This window comes from Grampus griseus (assembly GCF_964374135.1).
Source record: "Grampus griseus genome assembly, chromosome: 14".
NCBI lineage: Eukaryota > Metazoa > Chordata > Mammalia > Artiodactyla > Delphinidae > Grampus > Grampus griseus.
The window spans coordinates 70,509,020-70,529,174 of NC_139008.1; the positions used below are offsets into that span (position 1 = coordinate 70,509,020).

Sequence of the window (20,155 nt, forward strand, 5' to 3'; positions counted from 1 at the left end):
AAAAACATATAAATATATATAAATATAAATTATCTGATATATATCTATTCCACGGCTGAGGTGGATACTGTTCGCTCAGCATCTTTTTGCTAATAATCAGTACTGATCCCCCAAACCACGACAGTGAACAGAAGGTCAGGATGGGCTATGGTATCCTAGTTCTTTTACCACAGTGATGGACACATGACCGAGAGAGGCGAACCTGGGACTCTTTCCCTTAAAAAAAAAAAAAAAAAAGATTAATTTTTGGTAGGAGTGGGCAGGAAAATGAATCTCTTTCCTCCTAGGGTACAAGGCTGTTAAGCTATGAGCCCACAGTTACAGGCAGGCACAGTTCGACCTTGAGAAGGAAAGCAGTTGTCAAGGATGGAGATGACACTCAAAGAGATGCAGAAGGCGGGAGACAAAGATCTCTGTGGAATCCTCAATGGTATAGCCCCTGGTTCTGATTCCTTAAAACCACTGAACTCACTTGTTATTATTTTTTCTTTAACTTAATTCAAGTTGGGTTTATGTCACTTGTAACCAAGAGAGTTGTAAAATAATACAAAGGCCGAATAATCCCACCATTTAATGGCACTTGAGGCTGGATCGAAGCAGTGTAATTTTTATAATCCTCGTTTTTCCAGCTTTCAGAGTTAGAACAAACTAACTTAGAGGATGGAAAAAAATGGCAGACAAGATTTTAGAGGCTCAAAGTCCCTTTTTCAGTAACAAAACCCAAATTGATTTTATAATAAAACATATATCCATATATCCGTTTTAAAGAAGCACCTATCAAGTATTTATGATATGCAAGAAATTTCCAACATATAAACTATACCATTCATGCAGGACAACTGTTGGGAATAACCAATTAACAGTTTATTAGTAGGCCTCGGCCCCAAAGCCCTCTCACCCTGTCTTCTACACAACTTCATTGGCCAAGATTTTATACATCTTTACTTTCCGCAGTTGCATTAGGAAAATAAATACCTTTTTTGCCTTCCATATACGGAACTGTACTATTAAATCACTAGACAGACAGACTTCCTCAACTTTCCTCCTAGCTCTATCTCCAGTTCCCAACCTCCAGCTTTCTTTGCTAGAACTGAGAGTTAGAAACGGAGTGCTGGATCTGAGTATGAGCAGGAAAGCCTGGGCATGTGTCACAACACTGTACGAGACTCACCGCTATGAGTCTTTTATTACTTTGCCCCCATGGATTCCAGCTATTGAAAAAATTTAATCTACCAAACCAAGTGCATTATTTCAAAATGACTCACCTTCCTATTTTAAAATTAAATCTTATAAAATGTCCATCGAAGTCCTAGCAGGAAACAATCAGTTACTGCCACAGTGAGTTGCCTTTACCCCCAAATTCAGGATGACTGAAAACAGCTCAGAATGCCAATTACTGCCTCCGCAGATGTGCACACACCTGGGGAGTCCAGCCCGGGATCCACTGCCCCACTCGAGGAACAACTCTCCAGAAAAGCTCCCGACCCAGGCCTTGCCACGGGCTCTGATCCTCTTCCCGGAAGTACAGCACTGAAAACGTGGACATTACCCCAGAGAGCTCATTTGCACACTTAATCCAACTTTTACTTAATGCCCATATTCGTCCAGCCTATACAGAGAGAGCTGAGTTCTGCATAGGTTTTTTAAGATATTGGTTAAGAGGCTTCCCTGGTAGTCCAGTGGGTATGATGCCGCGCTCCCAATGCAGAGGGCCCTGGTCGGGGACTAAGAGTTTGTGTGCTGCAACTAAGAAGGCTGCATGCCGCAACTAAGAAGTCCGCATGCTGCCACTAAAAGATCCCGCATGCTGCAACGAAGATCCCGTGTGCTGCAATGAAGATCCCATGTGCTGCAACTAAGACCCGGCACAGCCAAAATAAATAAATAAGTATTTTAAAAAATAGATATTGGTTAAAAGAAAAACACATACCCAAAACAAATGGTTTGGGTGCAGATATAGTCATCTGTAGACAAAATGTGAACCGTATCTCCTTGTCCTCAATCCCTTTAATCATATCATTCGCACCATCAAAACAAAGATTATACAAGTCTGTGACATCATAGTAAAAAATGAAACAAAAACATTACATATAAGATGAAAAAAGCAGAGTTTTAACAGATAATCTTATTAAAAGTGATTAAAAGCAAATGAAAATAATTTTTTTTAATGTAGAAGGGCTTCAAACGAAACATACAATCACCAAATCCCACTTTCCAGGGAGATTTGCTTTTGACTGATACCTCTCTAACTCCAAATATGTTCATGCCTCTAGTTCTTTATTTATCAACACTAAGCAATAGCTACTCACATCCTGATACAAAAGTTGATGAATTTAGACCTCATATTATCTCCCCTATTACTCAAGTTTTTTTATGAGTTCTTTTAGTTTAGGCTACCGTGCTTTAAATTTGTATTAGTCCTTTCTTGTTTTCTGACTGTTCCTTTTTCGTGATAGCCCATTCCTGTTTGCAGACAAGACATCATCTTGAATCTGAGGACACTAACTTAAAATCTTTACAAGTCCTTTTCCTTGAATTGTTTCTTCTGAGGACAGTTGTCCTGGTCATTCCTCTTTTTCCTGCTTCTTTGCTGCTTTTCCTCTATGGTCTCGGGATCTTTGGTGGACTATTCCTATTTAAGATGAATGAGGTTGATAATGCAGGTGGCGGATGAGGCTCTCTGCTGCTGAGTAAGTCACTTTCTCCAACAAGACTCAACCCTGAATGGGAGGCCTGGCCTGGGACTCTGCACACACAGGTGGCTGCCCCTTTCTCCCCCTTTTAGGGGTATGGGCAGGGAAAGGCAGAGAAGCCTGGGCTCCTGTGCCCCCTTGTTGTGGATGTCAGTCTCCACTTGGAGCCTAGACCCTCTTCCAGAGCAGACTGCTCAATATCTTTAGAGTAACTGTCTGACTTCAGCCTGGAGCTGAATAATCATGCAGCTACTCTGCCGACAGTCCCTTGATCAGCCACCTCCAGTTCTGGCCCTTCTCCAGGGCTGCCAGGGCCATTGTGAGGAGGAAGCACTTCTACCTCTGCTACAGACATAGCTCCTGCATGTGCTCTCAGCTGGGACTCCCTCCACAGTATTCACCCATCAGTATGATACTATGGGCCTCCCTCATCCAGAAATTCGTAACATCTCTTATCTTCGAAGAATTTATTCCCTTCTGTTCTTCCTGTCATTTCATTAAAGATCTGACGAGGAAGGGAAAATAAATGCATGCTCGGCCTACCATTTTAAAACTGGAAATCCCACAAAGAACATTTACTTAAATACCATTTTGCTTTAAGTCTTTTCTCATCTATTAATTCCTTTAATAACTAGCTCAGTACTCACCTCTTTTAAGGGACTCCCTAGACCAGAACTGAAAGACTCTATTTTTTGTTTTTTTTTCTCTTGGCCGCACCAGGTGGCTTGTGGGAGCTCAGTTCCCTGATCAGGGCTAGAACCCAGGCCACGGCAGTGAAAGTCCAGAATCCTAACCACTAAGCCACCAGGGAACTCCCTAAATACTCTTAATCCTCTAAATCCTTTCAGCTAATTCTATATACAGTTATACTAGGTTCTTTCCTTTGTTTATATTTTTCCCTGTTTTTGGAACACTTGCAAGGCTGTTTCTCTAACTTGAGAAAGTTCCCCAATGACAAGGCTCATAGATGATACCCCTGTGATACCTTCCTTCCTCCACTATCCCATTCCCAACAAAAGTACTTATAAACAAAACAAGGCACACAGGAGGCAATAAATACATACTAGATAAATAAATGAGAAGGTATTCATCAAGCATTTTTGTTTAAGTAACTGTTTCCTTACAGCCTGAGTAAAGGTCTACTATACACCAGATCCTAATTCAGAAAGCCCTGGGAATTACAGAGTAAGCACTCCAGGAGCTCTCAGAAAAACAGGAATGGTGACTTAGTCCGAAGCTTTAGAGGTGGGTCTCTGACATTATCATTTAGATTTCTTCCCTACTTAACATAACGCCCAGTGGGTTCCAAGCAGAGGGTCTCTACTCAGAACTCACTCATGTCTTTATATTTGTCTTCTTTCTTCTAATAAATGATCAGAATACAAAAAGTCTCCCAACAGAAAGAAACTTGTCAACGGACACTCTTGGGCCTCCATAAAGATCTGCACGCTGAACAAAGACAGGTGATTGACCTTCGAACAGTGAGGCACAGCTCAACTGGTTGAATTTTATTACCCTTCCTGCAACACAGTTATCAGCTGACTCACCGCTCAAACAGTGATATAATCAGGTTTGGAGCTTACCTTTCTAGAAGCAACCATCAAAGACAAAAATCAGAAAACGTAAAACTTTCCTACCAGGATGTTATCAAACCTACCGAATTTGAGAGGAAGATCTGCTCTGGGTTGACAAACCCAAACAAATGGGGGTAAAAAGCTGAGGCACAGAAGCTGGGGCTAATGAGACCATTCATTTCTTTTCATCGTTTTGGTTTTTTCATTCCTAGCAGATGCTAGATAGCCCTCCACTTGGGCCAGCACACTGATTCACTTCTTGACTTTGAGAGAGAACATAAACCATTCTGACGTGTGGAAATTCCAAAACTTATGCTCTGCCCTCAACCAACAACGTGGACACCAACACTCAAGACCCTGACTTACAAAGGCAACCTCCAGCGCAGTCAGAGCGCCTGGCTCCCGGTTTGAGGGCAACCCAAAGGGCCACTGACCTACCTCCTGACGCCCTCATGCACACTGGAATGGCCCATCTTTCCTGCTCACCAAGCCGTGCTTTAATGCCATGAAGCTGACTTTTACTAAAGGCCATTTCAAAAAAGAAATATGAAATTCATAGTCACATAGAAGCATTTGACGTAAAAAAACTGTTGAGGACAGTATCCACTACGTCACATAATGTTCTCAACTGGTAAAAATTTGACTTCCCTGAGGAACTGGCCCAGTACTTTTCTAATCTCAAAGCATTTTCCCAAAGCCTTTATCAACACTACCTGACCTCGCAAACCTGAGGCCTGCCTTCCTCTCTGAGCCCCTCGCTGCAGCTATGCGGGCCGTGGGTGTCCACGTATGTACAGGTCTGCGTATGTGTTTGTAGGTGTACGTGTATTTGTGTATATCTTCTTATGCCAGCGGCCCCATCCTCTTCGGGAAAAGGTACTATAATTAAAAAAGAGTAAAAGCAAATAAACTATACTTGTGAATTTTAAATTTCAGAGTCAGGGAAGTGACAGAGAGCCTAACTTGGCTTCCTGGAGGAGTCTTCTTGCTTTTTATGTAATAAAGGAGTGAACTAGGCTCATACTCCAAGATAGTTTGGAGGGAAAGGCAGAGAGGGTAGTTTTTTTTTTTAACATCTTTATTGGAGTATAATTGCCTTACAATGGTGTGTTAGTTTCTGCTTTATAACAAAGTAAATCAGCTATACATATACATATATATCCCCATAAGAGAGGGTAGTTTTTGTTTTTGTTTTTTTAAAGGCTTCTCCAGTATACTTGAGTGTTTTTATCCGCTAGGCAGTACGTAGATATTCGTCACTACTAATATCATCCTTGAAGGAACATCCGCTAGACTCTGTCATCTGTTTAGGAGGGGAACTGTGTTCAATCATCTATCTGCTGCCTCAAATGCAAAGAGAAACAGCATAGGAAAAAGCTGGGGCCATCTTAGTCCTTGAGAGGATCCTACGGAGTGTGCAAACTAAAATCCTGTAGAAGAGGGGCCGTTTCCTACAAATGAAAAACCAATTTCTCTGACACTGGAATTGCCCCACTGTTATCCATTCCTGACCTTCCCCAGCAAAGTGAAAAGAGGCGCAAAGCTGTGGAGAAAAAAGTGGGTTTTACAGGCAGGTGAGCCTAGAGCCAAATCCTGACAGCGCTGCTCATTAGCTTGGTGCCTTGGACAAGTTACCTTGAAGTTTTCATTTCTAAAATTATAAAATTTATAAGAATAAAATACTTCATTATAACCACCTACTGTTATTTAACAATGGGATCTTATATGGATCTCATTTTCAGGGAGAAGAGCTCTATCCATTTGTTCTAAGAAAACAAATTATATATATAAAATATTTAAAAATAATATATAAACCACACACACACACACACACACACACACACACACACTCACACACCCCTTCTATGTGTCCAACAACCAACAAACCTCTCTGCTGACCAACCCCAGGGACATAAAAGACACAAAGCATGGTGGTCCTGACCTCAGGCACTTCACTTTTGTTGAGGAGACAGGTCATACATACAAGAAAATACCGGTTTATGATTGAGAGACAGCCTATTGCAGAGGTTAGTGTATAAGACTGAGAATCAGGAGGTCTGCGTTAATGACATACCCTTGCAAACAAGTCACTTCTTTGTGGGTCTGTTTCCCTGGCTGCATGCAGCAGGGCTGGACTAGATCTCTTTTATTCTTCAAGGTCTGAAAGTCTTTGATTTGTGATACAAGTGAGGCCCCAAGGGCTGTGGAAATTCAGAGGGGACATGCTAGCACAGGGTGTGGGAGCTCTGTGGAGGAACTGGGTGGGACTTGCACTCAGAGCTGAAGAACGGGAAGGGCTTGGGAGTCTGAGAGGAGGACAAAGGGCATCACATGCTGGAGAAGAGCGATCCAGAGAAGGGGGAGCCAAGTACCTCATTTAAGGCCTGAGGAGATGCACCTAGCCGGCCAGGTCTGCTGCCAGAGACCAGGAGGCAGGGAGAGGTCAGACCCCAAAGGGTTTGGATAACAGAGAAAAGAAGGAGTCTGGATTTTGTCCTGGAGGCAGTAGGAACAATCAGAAGTGTCTAAGCAGGTGTAATTGTTAGAGGGAATCCCATCTCCCTGCCCTCCATGTTTTCATGCTTCCCTACTCCCAAGGAGTGAACAATACCGGATACATATTTTCGGCCCTTCTTAGAATTCCTCTCACTGCCCTGACCTTCTCTCACTGGGGACCTATGGGACTGGTGAGACTTGGGAAAAGGAATGAAGCACCCAGGGCCCAGGGTCCTCCCTCTGCTTCAGGGACATGCCTGCAGTTCTGGAGGATAAACTCAACTGAGTGAGTAACAGGAAGCCCGATTCTGGCCACAGGCCAGTGCAAGTCCTTCAATCTGGTCCATCAATAATAAAGCTGATAGCTCCTATCTCCATCTCTGCTGACTATTTCCCAGCTGATCTGGAAAGGAGAGAGGGAAGAGGGGGTTTGACTGACCACCGCTACCAGCTACAAACATAAGTAAGATAACAGCAGGGCCTCAGAAAGATTAGCCAGGTGGCAGCTGGCAAGATGGACTGAAGCAGGAAAAGACCAGAAGCCCTTAAATCAGCTGTGAAGCTCCTGCAATAATCCAAGCACCCAGCGAATCATCTGTAACCACGGAGTGTCATCCAGGGGCTAATCAATAAAGGCTCAGATCAAAACATGCACTTAAGCCAATCTGCAAGAGAGTAAACCAAAGAGCACAAAAAATAAGACTTAATTACCAACATATTTCTTATCAACTAATGTCCTTTCAGAACTAGAACTGCTTTTGCTGCCTAGTGGGAATCATAAATTAAAGGAGCCAAAGCAATTTTATAAATATATAAAAGACAAGAAAGGCTCACCAGTCCAGAACCCTATCTGGGCTACATGGAAGAATTCCACGATGTTAACAGGTCAGTCTTACACAGCCCCCAAATCAAGGAAGGTTGAGAGCCTCGTGAAACTTGTCCACATTCCCAAAGAGATAACCAGCCCTGTCTGTTAGCATCCTCTCTGAGTGTTTCTCCTGGATTTCTAAACCTCAAGAGGTTCTGCTGTCTTCTAAGTTGGCAGACTCAGAAGCACTTCTCCAACACACTTATATTTTATACAACCTAACTAGATCAAAATCATTTCCCTCAATATTGCTATGCATACATTTGACATCCAACCTTGGTTTGTGAAATGCCTCCTCCTCATTGCCCCCAAATGGAATCTACGGCAATGTCTGTATACCCGTCACCTTGTTTCACATCCCACACAAAGTAAATACGAATTCCTTTAAGAAGAAGTTGATAAAATTGTAAGCACCAGAGACCAGTGGCTAAAGTGAGCCCTGATACCCATGACTTTCTACCAAACTCCTTATTAGAGCTGTCAGACCCTCCTCTAACGGCCCTAATTCTAAAACACCATCCTTGAGGATTCTTCTTTGTTTCCTGTAATAACCAAAGTAAGTCACTCCATTAGCTCATGTCTGAATCTCCTTCTTCACACATGCTGCCACACTGAAGAACCTCTTCAGCTTCTCCAAAATAATTTGGAAAGTTTTTGGCAGAAGAAAGAAACTCCACTCCACCCACATCAGACATCAGTGTGTGCGCACAAGGTTCACCCGGAAACAGGGCCCATACGTTGCTCGTTAGTCAGACTCCTGATTTTACCTACTTCTTTTGACCTTGCGGTGAGGTTATTTTATATCCATTCACTGTGAACTACATTCCTGGGATCCCACCCAAGCCTCTATGATAAACAAAAGGTAAAATCCCCTGCCAGGCAGAAGGGAGTGAATATTATAAGGCGGTTTTAACTTGGATTAGAAAATTATCCATCTGGTCCCAACAAACTGTCCTTCTGAAAATGAACCGAACCATAAAATAATTTCTGAGTAGCAGCACACGCCACCTAAAATGCTTTCTCTCTTTAAAATGTACTTCCTTTATGCCTGACCCTGTACAGGTCTGATGGCCCCATTACTTTATATTCTGTTAGCAATTGCATCAACCCCTGCATCTTTATGGGTGCTCCTGGTCTATACTCTGCCTCTGCACTTACATTTTAGAAACTTAAATTCCTTAAATTCCCCTTAAATATATAGAGGTTACATAGTTTTTATTTTTTACGTCCACAAAAAGTTTAAATATTCTCCACCAAGAATTTAAAAAGAGATGAAACGAAGAACATTACATTTGTATACAGATGACAAATATTTAACTCCCCGAATAAAGTGTACGGTTGGATCCTGATAGGATCTACAGCCAGGGCCCCCGACATCACCCCGGCAGCCAATCTATCCCCATGCCCTCTGCTCTCTCTACAGGTCACTACGGTCTGTCTCCTCTGGTCTCAGTGACTCACCGTTTCCTGAGCACCTGCTGACATGTCAGGCACCGTGTTAGATACCGAATGAGAGAAACAGACCAGGCGTGGGCCTGCACTAGAGAGCTCGCAGCCCAGGGGAGCCAGGCAGCCCTTTTCTGCCTGGAACTCTGCGCACACCCACAGCTCTCCCAGACCCCAGCACTGTGCGCCCTCCTGACAGCTGCTCCTCTCCAGCCTACACTGCAGCCGTTCCCCAAATCGCTGCCCTCCCTGTATCACACCTGTGACGCCCCTTCCCTGACACCCTGTGTGTGCTAACATACTTCACTTCTCCTTAATCCAAAGGGAATGGCAAGAAATTGCAAGCACAGTATTAATTAAGAAGGTGAGAAGGTGGTTTACTTTGGCTGAAAGTGGGGAAGTCATGTCCAGGGGGGCTGGAGTAAGGCCAAGGCCAGCCTCTCTGTGGAGGCAGAGCCCGGGGCTCGGGACGGGAAGAAAGGGACACACCTGGCCTTCTTGGACTTCGTCCTGGCTGCAGAGTCAGGGCCGCTCCTCTTCTCTTTGGCCTCCTTGGGGCCCGAGGCCTCCCGGGGCTTCCGCACCTTCTTGGCCCCGTCCTTCTGCTTGGGCTCCTTGGGCTCCTTGACCTTCCTGGGCTCCTTGGCCTTCCTGGGCTCCTTTGGCTCTCTAGGTTCACGCTTCCTCTTTGGCTTGGGCTCCCTGTCCTTGCTTCCCTTTGCTGCCCCTTCTTGCTCTCCTGGATCCTTTTTCTTCCGTTTCTTCTTCACGCCAGTGCCGCCTCCTCCACTGTCCTCCGTCCCGTTATGGGATGTCGTTTTCCTGGGGAAAAGGGTCTCAGCGTCCTCTTCAGCAGTGTGCAGGTCCTTCTGGGGCAGACAGGGACGGGCAACATCTTCAGTTTTGTCCTCCTGATCAGTGCTGTGGTCAAACGGGGAGGGGGATTTGTAGTCAAAATTGACGGAGGCATCAGACATTGGGGAGTGATTCAGAACTTTTAAATTTGACAACTGCAAAAGAGAGAGAGACAAGCATATTACTCTTCCACTGCAAGCTTCACACAAATAGTGGTATTAACTTTGAATGCATGGACTTGTTCCACATCTCCTGAGTGCCTGAGATGTGGTAGTTCCTCCCGTGCTAGGTCATGGGCACAGAGTGGCAAACAGGACACACATTATGTTTGCTTTAGCCCTTGTGGAGCAAGGCCCTTGTGGACTAAGTTGTTAGTAATATTATGTAGGTAATTTGTATGTAAAAACCTGAAGGATTTCCATGTTACGTGCAGAAATCTGAAACACCTTTTTAAGCTCCGTTTCTAGAACTGGCGACAACAGTCTCCCACAAAATACCTTTAGATTCTGCTAGCAGACACGAATCCTAGGCACACTGTTCTGACCCCGAGTGGCATTTATCATGCTGATATACAAGTTACTGTTCAAATGTATTCATGAATAAAGGTGATGTCACCGGGGTGATAAGGATGTGGGGTCAACCTCAACGTGCTGCTTTATTTCCCCAAATCTCTGCTCTCACATATCATCAAGCAGCATTAACATTCACCTGGTTTGACTGTCAATGAGAACATCTGGATCATTCAAAACTACACCTTTTATTTTTAACTAGAAATAGTGTTCTTCTGTATGATCATCTAACTCTGTCACCAGACTCAGCAGCAGATAACCTTTGACCACTTGCAAAAACCAACTAACGTACAGGAGGATGCTTTACTGTGATACATGCCTTTAGAAAGGAAGTGTCATAGGTGCTGAAGGCAACGCTAAAAGAACATTTCCCAGCTGTTCTGGAGCACCACCAAATAAAAGTGAAGCCTCCTAACATGACAACATGGAAACAGCCCTTTGGAAGCAGAAGGTATTATCTCATGTGTTCAGGCCTGGTGTCACAAAGTACATTTGTCATTTCATAACAAGGCTGGGGTTGCCAATAATCTGATAATAATGTGGGTGCTAGTTTCAGGGAACAAAGAAATAACTTAGGGAGAGACAAGCAGGCTTTCCAGGAAGATGGTTACAATCATCTTTGGATGATGGCTTAGGACCAGCCCCATTTGTGAGTAGCTTGCTCTCTTACCAAGGGGCCTGGCCTGTGCTGAAGGGCACAGACACTTGCCAGATGGTGTGGTTTCTCTCTGGCATTCTGGTTACCAATCTCTGCTCAGACTTCCTGGCCCACCCTGGAACTAACGGGGAGTGCAAAACTCAGCTGCGTATTTCCCTGCTGTTCTTCCCAGTTCCCTTTCATAGTCTGATACTCCCAAACATAACACTGAGAATCCCAGGAGAAAACGATGAAAGAAAAGGAGGATCCTTTTGGATTTTTTATCATAAATAAAGTCCAGTGTCATAAACAGCCTAAATCCAGAGGGAACTGGTCATTCTGGCAGGACTCACTACTTGGGGGGGGGGGGCGGTAACAAAAGGGAAAACAATTCAGTTTGACTCCCTCATTGCTGATTCAGTGCTTAAGGCTTAGGAAAAAGAGGAACTAACTAAACTTAAAAGAAATTTAAATCAATAAAATACAAGAAGATGGTTTAGATCGTAAATTTTATAATTATGTATTTTCTACCACAATAAAAAGACAGAAAAAGAAGGGAGGAAGGGAGCTAGGGAGGGAGGGAGGAAGAGAGGAAGAGAGAGGGGGAGGGGGAGGGAGAGGGGGAGGGGGAGGGAGAGGGGGAGGGGGAGGGGGAGGGGAGGGGGAGAGGAAGGAAGGAAGGAAGGAAGGAAGGAAGAAGGAAAGAAAGAAAAAAAGAAAGGAAGAAAGGAAGAAAGAAAAAGAAAGAGAAAAAAAGAAAAGACAGCAAGAAACTCAACAGTACTGTAACAGGTACCCAGTTAAAGCTGGGATCCTATGACCGCATAACCATCCCTGGGATGTTACTTAATTATGTGCCAGGGACACTTGGCCCTCAAGGAATAAGTTTTTGCTTATAATGCAAAGGTGGACACACTAAAAAAGCAAGAGACACAGGTTTGTTTATTTAAAAGGCTTTAAAAGACAATACACTGAAGACCTAATTCCATCAAGGCAGCACTCTGTAGGTCAAAGTGAGACTCTCTCCTCAACTCATACCTCATGTCAAGGTCTCTCTTTTTGGGGCTCTCCAAAAAGCTGAGCAGGTATCTCAGGCAGGCGTGGTGGTAACTGGATATTCAATCATTAGGCAATAACAGTAATAGCAGCTAGCAGCTACTGGACAGACATCAAATGGATATGCTCAGAATTATGCAAAGCATGTTTCATGACATCTCTAATCTTTTCAACAATCCTACAAACTTAGCATCATGCTGCCTATTTTGTATATGGAGAAATGAATGATTATTGATGCTACGTGATGTGCCCAAGGCCATACAACTAGTGAGCCGAGAAGCCTGGATCTGAATCCTCTGGCCAAATGCTTGTTTCGTTGAGTATTTCACCACATGTCAGGGAACCAGGCCACCAGGCCAGCATGATTACATTTGGTTAGAAACGTTAAATGTGATGGTGTGCACAACCGCTTTAGGAAAAGGTCAGGTAGTTCTTTATAAAACTAAACACATACCTACCTGATGTCCCAGCAATTCTATTCCCAGGAATCCTAGAGAGTTGTCTAGTCCACTTCTCATTTTACAGATAAGATAATCTGTTTATAGAGATTTAGAGGTTTAGAGAGAGAAAGCAATTTGTCAAGATGTATTCCTAGGAAGTTGGTAGAGCTGGGACAAGACGTGAGGCACAATCAGCCCGTGTTAAAAAGGAGGAAGTGTGGGCTTCCCTGGTGGCGCAGTGGTTGAGAATCTGCCTGCTAAGGCAGGGGACACGGGTTCAAGCCCTGGTCTGGGAGGATCTCACATGCCGCAGAGCAACTAGGTCCATGAGCCACAACTACTGAGCCTGCGCATCTGGAGCCTGTGCTCTGCAACAAGAGAGGCTGCAATAGTGAGAGGCCCACGCACCATGATGAAGAGTGGCCCCCGCTTGCCACAACTAGAGAGAGCCCTCGCACAGAAACGAAGACCCAACACAGCAAAAATAAATTAATTAATTAATAAACTCCTACCCCCAACACCTTCTTTTAAAAAAAAAAGGAGGAAGTGTTCCAGAAGGCAGGTATTAGTAACCAAATATATGAAATTATAATCTTGAAAGTCAATAATCCACCAGAAATGCTTTTATTTATAAGGCACCTTGTTGGGAGCCTGGAAAAGATATCTGCTGAGGATTAAAAATATAAGACAAAACATATTTCTTCCATGTTTCTCAAGGTCAGTGGGGGAAAAGGTAAAGAGCCTAAATAAAGTCTTTGTTTCAACTTCCACTAAGAAGGGCATTAAATTACCTTTTTTTTTTTTTTGCGGTACGCGGGCCTCTCCCGTTGCGGAGCACAGGCTCCGGACGCGCAGGCTCAGAGGCCATGGCTCACGGGCCTAGCCGCTCCGCGGCATGTGGGATCTTCCCGGACCGGGGCACGAACCCGTGCCCCTGCATCGGCAGGCAGTCGGACTCTCCACCACTGCGCTACCAGGGAAGCCCTAAATTACCATTTTGAAAATGGCCCTAAAAGGAACAGACTTCAGATGATGCACCACAGTAACAACATTTTACATTACATTGACAATTTAAAGAGACTAGCATCTAGGAACACAAGGATGAAACTGAGAGAGACTGACTGATGAAACATGCAACAATGATAACTCATAAACTGCACTGATAGTAATAAAACATATTTCTTTGATCAAAGACCATCAACCTACAATATGCCTAGAAAAGACACTTAAAAATGTGAATCTAGATAAACAGGTTCTGGGTCAGTTGTAAAGGATTTAAGAACTAATGGAAAGACTACAGCCTAGGTCAATGCTTCCCAAACAGAGGTCCAAGGACAAACCTGGGTTATCCCCCTAAGAATCTCTCAAGTACTTGAAAGTCAAACTAGAATCTAAGAAAATCACCCAGGCTACAAAATGGATAGACCCTGAAAGAATTATGCTAAGTGAAAGGAGCCAAGCACAGAAGACCACATATTGTATAATTCCATTTACATGAAATACCCCAAACTGGCAAATCCATAGAGACAAAAAGAAAAGTAGAGGTTGCCAGGGGTTGAGGGAAAAAACAGAGTGACTAGTAAGGGCATAAGGTTCTTTGGGGGATGATGAAATGTTCTAGAATCAGATAGTGGTGATCTTTACACAATCTTGTGACTATACCAAAACCACTGAATTGCATGTTTTAAAAGTGTGGATTTTACAGCATGTGAATTGTATCTCAATTTTAAAAAATTCAATGTAAGAATATACTGAAAAGGGTCCTCTCATATGTTGCTGGCAGGAGCATCAACTATTAAAAGATTTTTTGTAGGAGAGAGTAGCAATAATACTAAAATTTTAATTTTGGATATGCTTTTAAAGTGAGCAATTTCTCTTTGAGACATAAACTAAGGAAACATTTAGATACTCCAAAGGTTTATGTATAAGAATATCTGATACAGAATTATTTTTAATAGAGTAAAAAACTGTAAATACTCTATTTGTCGACCTTTAGGAAAATGCTTAAATTAACAGCACATCCATCATACAGAATACTACTACACAGCCACTGTTACACAAAGTTTTAGTTGACATTTAAAAAGTGTCCACAACATGTGGGAAAGTAAAAAAAGAAAACCTATGATCTAATCCCATTTTTGTTTTTTTAAGAAGGCTATATCAACATTAGCTTTTCTTTTTTTTTTTTTTTTTTGCGGTACGCGGGCCTCTCACTGCTGTGGCCTCTCCCATTGCGGAGCACAGGCTCCGGACGCGCAGGCTCAGCGGCCATGGCTCACGGGCCTAGCCGCTCCGCGGCATGTGGGATGTTCCTGGACCGGGGCACGAACCTGTGTCCCCTCCATCGGCAGTCGGACTCTCAACCACTGAGCCACCAGGGAAGCCCAACATTAGCTTTTTAAAATAAATTTAGGACACATACCATCATTATGTCTGGGAGATAACACTGTGGGCAACTTTCACTTCTTTTTTCAAAAATTTCTCTAAGTTATTATTTGTTTGCCTTTACCTGTTTCCCATGATTAGAAGGTAAGCTTCATGAGACAGTGACTTTGTGGTGTTCCCCAAGATCTTTGTGGCTTACAGTAAAACTCAATCATATGATTATTGGATGAAATTAATATTTTCAATTTGAAAAAAGAGAAAAAAGACATCTACAAAATTGTATGTGTAAACAAAAATGACAACAAATACCTGTGTACAGAAGAAAGAATGGGAGAAAATAAACAAAATGTTAATCGTTTGGGGCTGTGCAAATTTGGGTTTTTAAAATTTTTTTTATTAAACAGACATCTAAATTTTCAATAATGAGAATATTGCTTTCAATATACTTATAATAGAAAAATTTTCACATAGATGTAATAGACTTTAATAATGAAGGAAAAATTGTTTGCCAGACAATTCACACTCCTCCAAATCATCAGTATTCAGGAATCAAAGGCAGAATATGAGAGGCGCCAGCACTATGATTACATCTGACTGAGGGCAGGGCAGAGTGTACTTTGCACTCGGGCTGGAAAGGCCCCTGCACACCCTTCACCCAGAAGCGCTTCCTCCAATTTCAACCCAGCAGTGAGCGGCCCAGGGAGCCCCTGCTGCCCATCGCTTCAGGGTCTTCCACCTTCCCCAGGGAGAGGAAAGTGTTTTCTGTGTAGACTTACTTAATATCAAGAAATCGACTAAATATAAAAATAAGCAGACAAGGGGCTTCCCTGGTGGCACAGTGGTTGAGAGTCCGCCTGCCAATGCAGGGGTCACGGGTTCGTGCCCTGGTCTGGGAAGATCCCACATGCCGCGGAGCAGCTAGGCCCGTGAGCCATGGCCGCTGAGCCTGCGCGTCCAGAGTCTGGGCTCCGCAACGGGAGAGGCCACAACAGTGAGAGGCCCGCATACCACACACACACACACACAAAAGCAGACAAGCTTAACTAAGTTTGAGATCTGTCTTTTTTTAAAAGTCCAAATAACAAAATGAAAATACAAAATAAGAAGTAGTTACTACTACTACTGAGTTGGTCTGTGGACATTCCAGGTGGCAAAGCTACTTTCCAGTTGGAATTAGAATTGTCTTATTGTTTCACCTTCTCTTTCTCCTTATAGTTACGGCCTGCCTGTGGAATACAGTAAAGACAGAAAACCCCACATATCCTTGCCTTTATCACACTGCAATTGCACTGGGACTCATTCATTTGGCAAATACATTTGTGCTGAGGCTGAGTGAGCAAGACCCATCTGAGGAGGGACAAGGACAATGTCAGTGTGTGCATGTGTCTCTGTGTCCCCTCTGTGTTTGTGAGTTTTTTCCCTGTATTCAGCATATTCAATCCTTCCACACCCAGGAGTTCTGTGCTTTGGGTGATGAAGCAGGTATTTCAGTCCTACATGGCTCCTCACATGGTCACAGCTGGTTCGCACCAGGAGGAGAAGAGTTCGGTTTCAGGCAGAGGTGTCCAGGGCGCTCTTGGATACACTTTCCAAGGGAAATGTCTATGAGAATAAATTAGACCGCCCAAGAAGAATGGATAAAGAGAGAAGAGGAAACAGGACCTAACCTGCGGAACACTAATACTTAAGGTCCCCGGAGGGGGAAGAACCTACAGGCAGGGCGAAGGAGCAGTCAGGCCAGTGATGTAGGAGGGAAAAAGGGTAAGAAAGTGTTGCTTCACAGAAACCGGAGGATGAGAGCATTTTAAGACAGAATGATCACAGGTGTCAAATGCTGCTGAGGAGCAGGTAAGCTAAGGACTGAAGAGTGATCAACAGATTTGACGATCTAATTTCTGCAAAGCTCCTCTACCCCAAAGCCCTTGAACCTGTCAGTCAAGTCTCCACCTCTATTTTCATATTTTTGCTTTTAAAACAGGATGGGGTGGTGGTGGCTTTTTCTCTTACGATGTTTCAAGACTCTTTGACTACTTTAAATCTTTAGGCAAAGTCAACCTAAACCTTGTTAATTCCATGTGGTGACAAAAGCTGGGCGCAGGTAGATTATTGAATTAAATGCTGACAGGAAAGAGTCAGGAAGAGAGAAGGAAAATACTTAATAAGTGCCTGTTTGTTAACAAGTGTTGTTTCTAGAAACCACGAGGTTTTTTTCCAAATACCTATGGCTTTTATGAGTAAACCAAAGGCTCAAAGTGATTCAATTATCTAATCTGTCAAAGTGCAATGATGTTTGTTTCAGCCAACCAAGGCTAAGAGAGACCTCTTCTAAAATGTTTTTGTGACATCTTCTAAGCCAAGTAGATCAACAAATACAGAGAGAATAAGACTATTTTCCTACCTCTTCCTTCCTGGCCCACCTGTAATTTCACTGTAGTCCTGGGTTACTAGAGCCCCTGGGCCCAGAACTTAAGCAAACCCTGGCCAATACCATTTCCACATACCAAGGCACAGCAAGACCATTGCCCGGAGTTAGGAATACTATGTGTGGGCAGGGAACGGTGCTTTTCATATATCTCGACCTTTAGTCACAGCTACTCTGAGTACTCAGAGTTGTTTTGATATTTGAAAGATAAAATAGATGTCAGCAATGATCATTAATAATGCCTGATTTTATTAAGTAATGAGTATCAGGCAATATACTAGGTTTCTTAAACAGATTATGTCTCAAAACAACTCTAAGAGGAAGTATATTATCGTTCCAAATATGACTCTATTTTATAGAGTAGAAGTTCAGAGAGGTTAAATAACTCACCCAAAGTTACACAGCTAGTGAGTACTAGAGCTAGGATTTGAACCCGGGTTTGACTCCTGGTTTTAAGAGCCACTGCTCTTGACTACTTCACGATACTGCCTCATGTTCTGCATACACCAAACGCAGAATAAGAATTAGCAAGACTCTCTAACCACCTCTACTTTATTTCCATCATCCACTCCCCAGCACCAAGGGTATCTCCCTAACCTTTCCCCCAGAAAACCGTTAACTCATTAACTTTCCTCTTCTATCCATTTCTTTATAAATCCATTTGTTCCCCAGACCAGAATGGGATAATACATGAAGAATCAAACAATCCAGCAGAACATTTAAGATTAAGTAAGTGATCTCTTTTCAACTCTACCCAGAAGGATCCCAAGATGAGGGTTAAAGAACATCAAATGTGGGCTTGGGAGCTACCAGAAGACCTACAACCACCATCCTAAGAACACATTTTGTTAGCAGTGGGTACTATATTTCCGTTTTCATCCCAAAATGAGAACTTTTGATCCTTGGTCACTACATGTTACGTAGTTTCCCAAAACTGGCAAAATTTATCCAAAACCATATCAATAGTAAAGGGACGGTATAACTGAGGCAAAAGACAGTGAGTTAATGAGAAAACCATAAATTGTATCAAAAGTGGAAAGAAGTTCACTGCTGTTACTCCTGCTTTTTTCCCACAATACTCAGAATACCAGCTTTGGGTCTCAAGAGTGAATCCAAGTTAGATGGAGGGAGGCAATTCTCTACGCGACACTTGTCAAACGTCACGGATCCTAGATCTTTTGTTGCCACTTTGATGTTGGCCCAAGGTCTTGTTACCAGAGATTCCCAGAACCCTCTGGTCAGGACAGGAGATGAGGCAATTCTATTCACTGTTTAAAAGTGGTTGTGGGGCTTCCCTGGTGGCACAGTGGTTGAGGGTCCGCCTGCCGATGCAGGGGACACGGGTTCGTGCCGCGGTCCGGGAGGATCCCACGTGCCGCGGAGCGGCTGGGCCCGTGAGCCATGGCCGCCGAGCCTGCGCGTCTGGAGCCTGTGCTCCGCAACGGGAGGGGCCCCAACAGTGAGAGGCCTGCGTATCGCAAAAAAAAAAAAAAAAAAAAAAAAAAAAAAAAGTGGTTGTGTTTATTCCAATGTTTTCTGCATGTAGACGGACTCAAAGCCACTTTATTCATAGAATTTAAAACTCAGCCGCTTATTTCTATTTTTAAAAAACTGTTTCGTGTTTGTTTCACCTAGTGATATATCGAGTAATATCAGTAACATGAGCTGAAAGAACCACTATGTAATATATAACTATTATGTAATATTTTAATTAAAAATTGTATCTACTTAGACTACTATTTATGTTGATACCACAGATAAATACCATACATAAATGCCCTGGTAAACCCTAGGATTCTAGTCAGGATATACCACTAAGGTCATCTGGGCCAAACGCCCACTTCCTGGCCTCTGACACACAAACAAACAGCTTTCCAGTCTCTCCCAGGAGTGGGGAGCTTAGTGCCCACAAGGTGCAGGCCACAGCTGGGCAGCTCAACTTCTCAGGACGGTCTTCTTCAGATGGAGCTAAAGCCTGTCCCCCTATAACTCTCCATTCTCACCTACAGCTCCAGCAACAGACAGAGTCAACCTCTTTTGCAAGAGACACTTTTAAATATTCCCTTCTTCAGGCTACGTAATCTTAGTTTCATCTATCATACCTCATGTTGAATGAGTCAACATTCTTTTATCATCCTGATCACTTTGCTCTGGCCTCTCAAGTATATGTTTCAGAGCACAAAATGAATTAGAACAAGAAAAACAAAAATATGTTAAGCTATGTCACAAGATAGGTTTTAGAGCCCGTGGATTGCTTTAGCATGCTCAGCAACGTCTTGCAGTTCAGTCGTCGGTATGGCCCGTCACCAGTACCTATAAGAGAAGCAGGATCAACTCCTCCACTTCATTAACTTGCCCCTCCACCTATCTAATATTAACTTTTAAATAAAAACTCTGCCCTGCTCATCAACATATACTATGAGGTGTAAATGAAAACCATCTCACTGACGTTACGTAATAACTGGCTGACATACCAAAGGTCTCAATATGAACTTTGAAAAGAAAAGAACCTAAATTCATGTTGGGATAATTTTGGTAAAGAATGTTTTTATTGAAATGAAAGCTTACCTTAAATAATGTTTAAAAAATTAAATTTGCAGATTGTTTTAAGAAATAAAAATCTGCCCATGTATCATAAATGACAGTAGTTTCGAGGGCTTGGGATTCTCTTCAGTAATGTGTTATTTTTAACAGCAGCAAAATATTCCACTAGG

General features: G+C 43.1%; 1 protein-coding gene across 1 annotated transcript in view; it reads right to left on the bottom strand.

Annotated features, from left to right (window-relative positions):
- CHD6 (chromodomain helicase DNA binding protein 6) overlaps positions 1-20,155 on the bottom strand; it is a 211,602-nt gene that overhangs the window by 119,530 nt on the left and 71,917 nt on the right. The window contains exon 3 of the mRNA XM_082671502.1: positions 9,567-10,087. Coding sequence (XP_082527628.1) covers positions 9,567-10,087 — 521 coding nt within the window. The remainder of the gene's footprint in view (positions 1-9,566; positions 10,088-20,155) is intronic.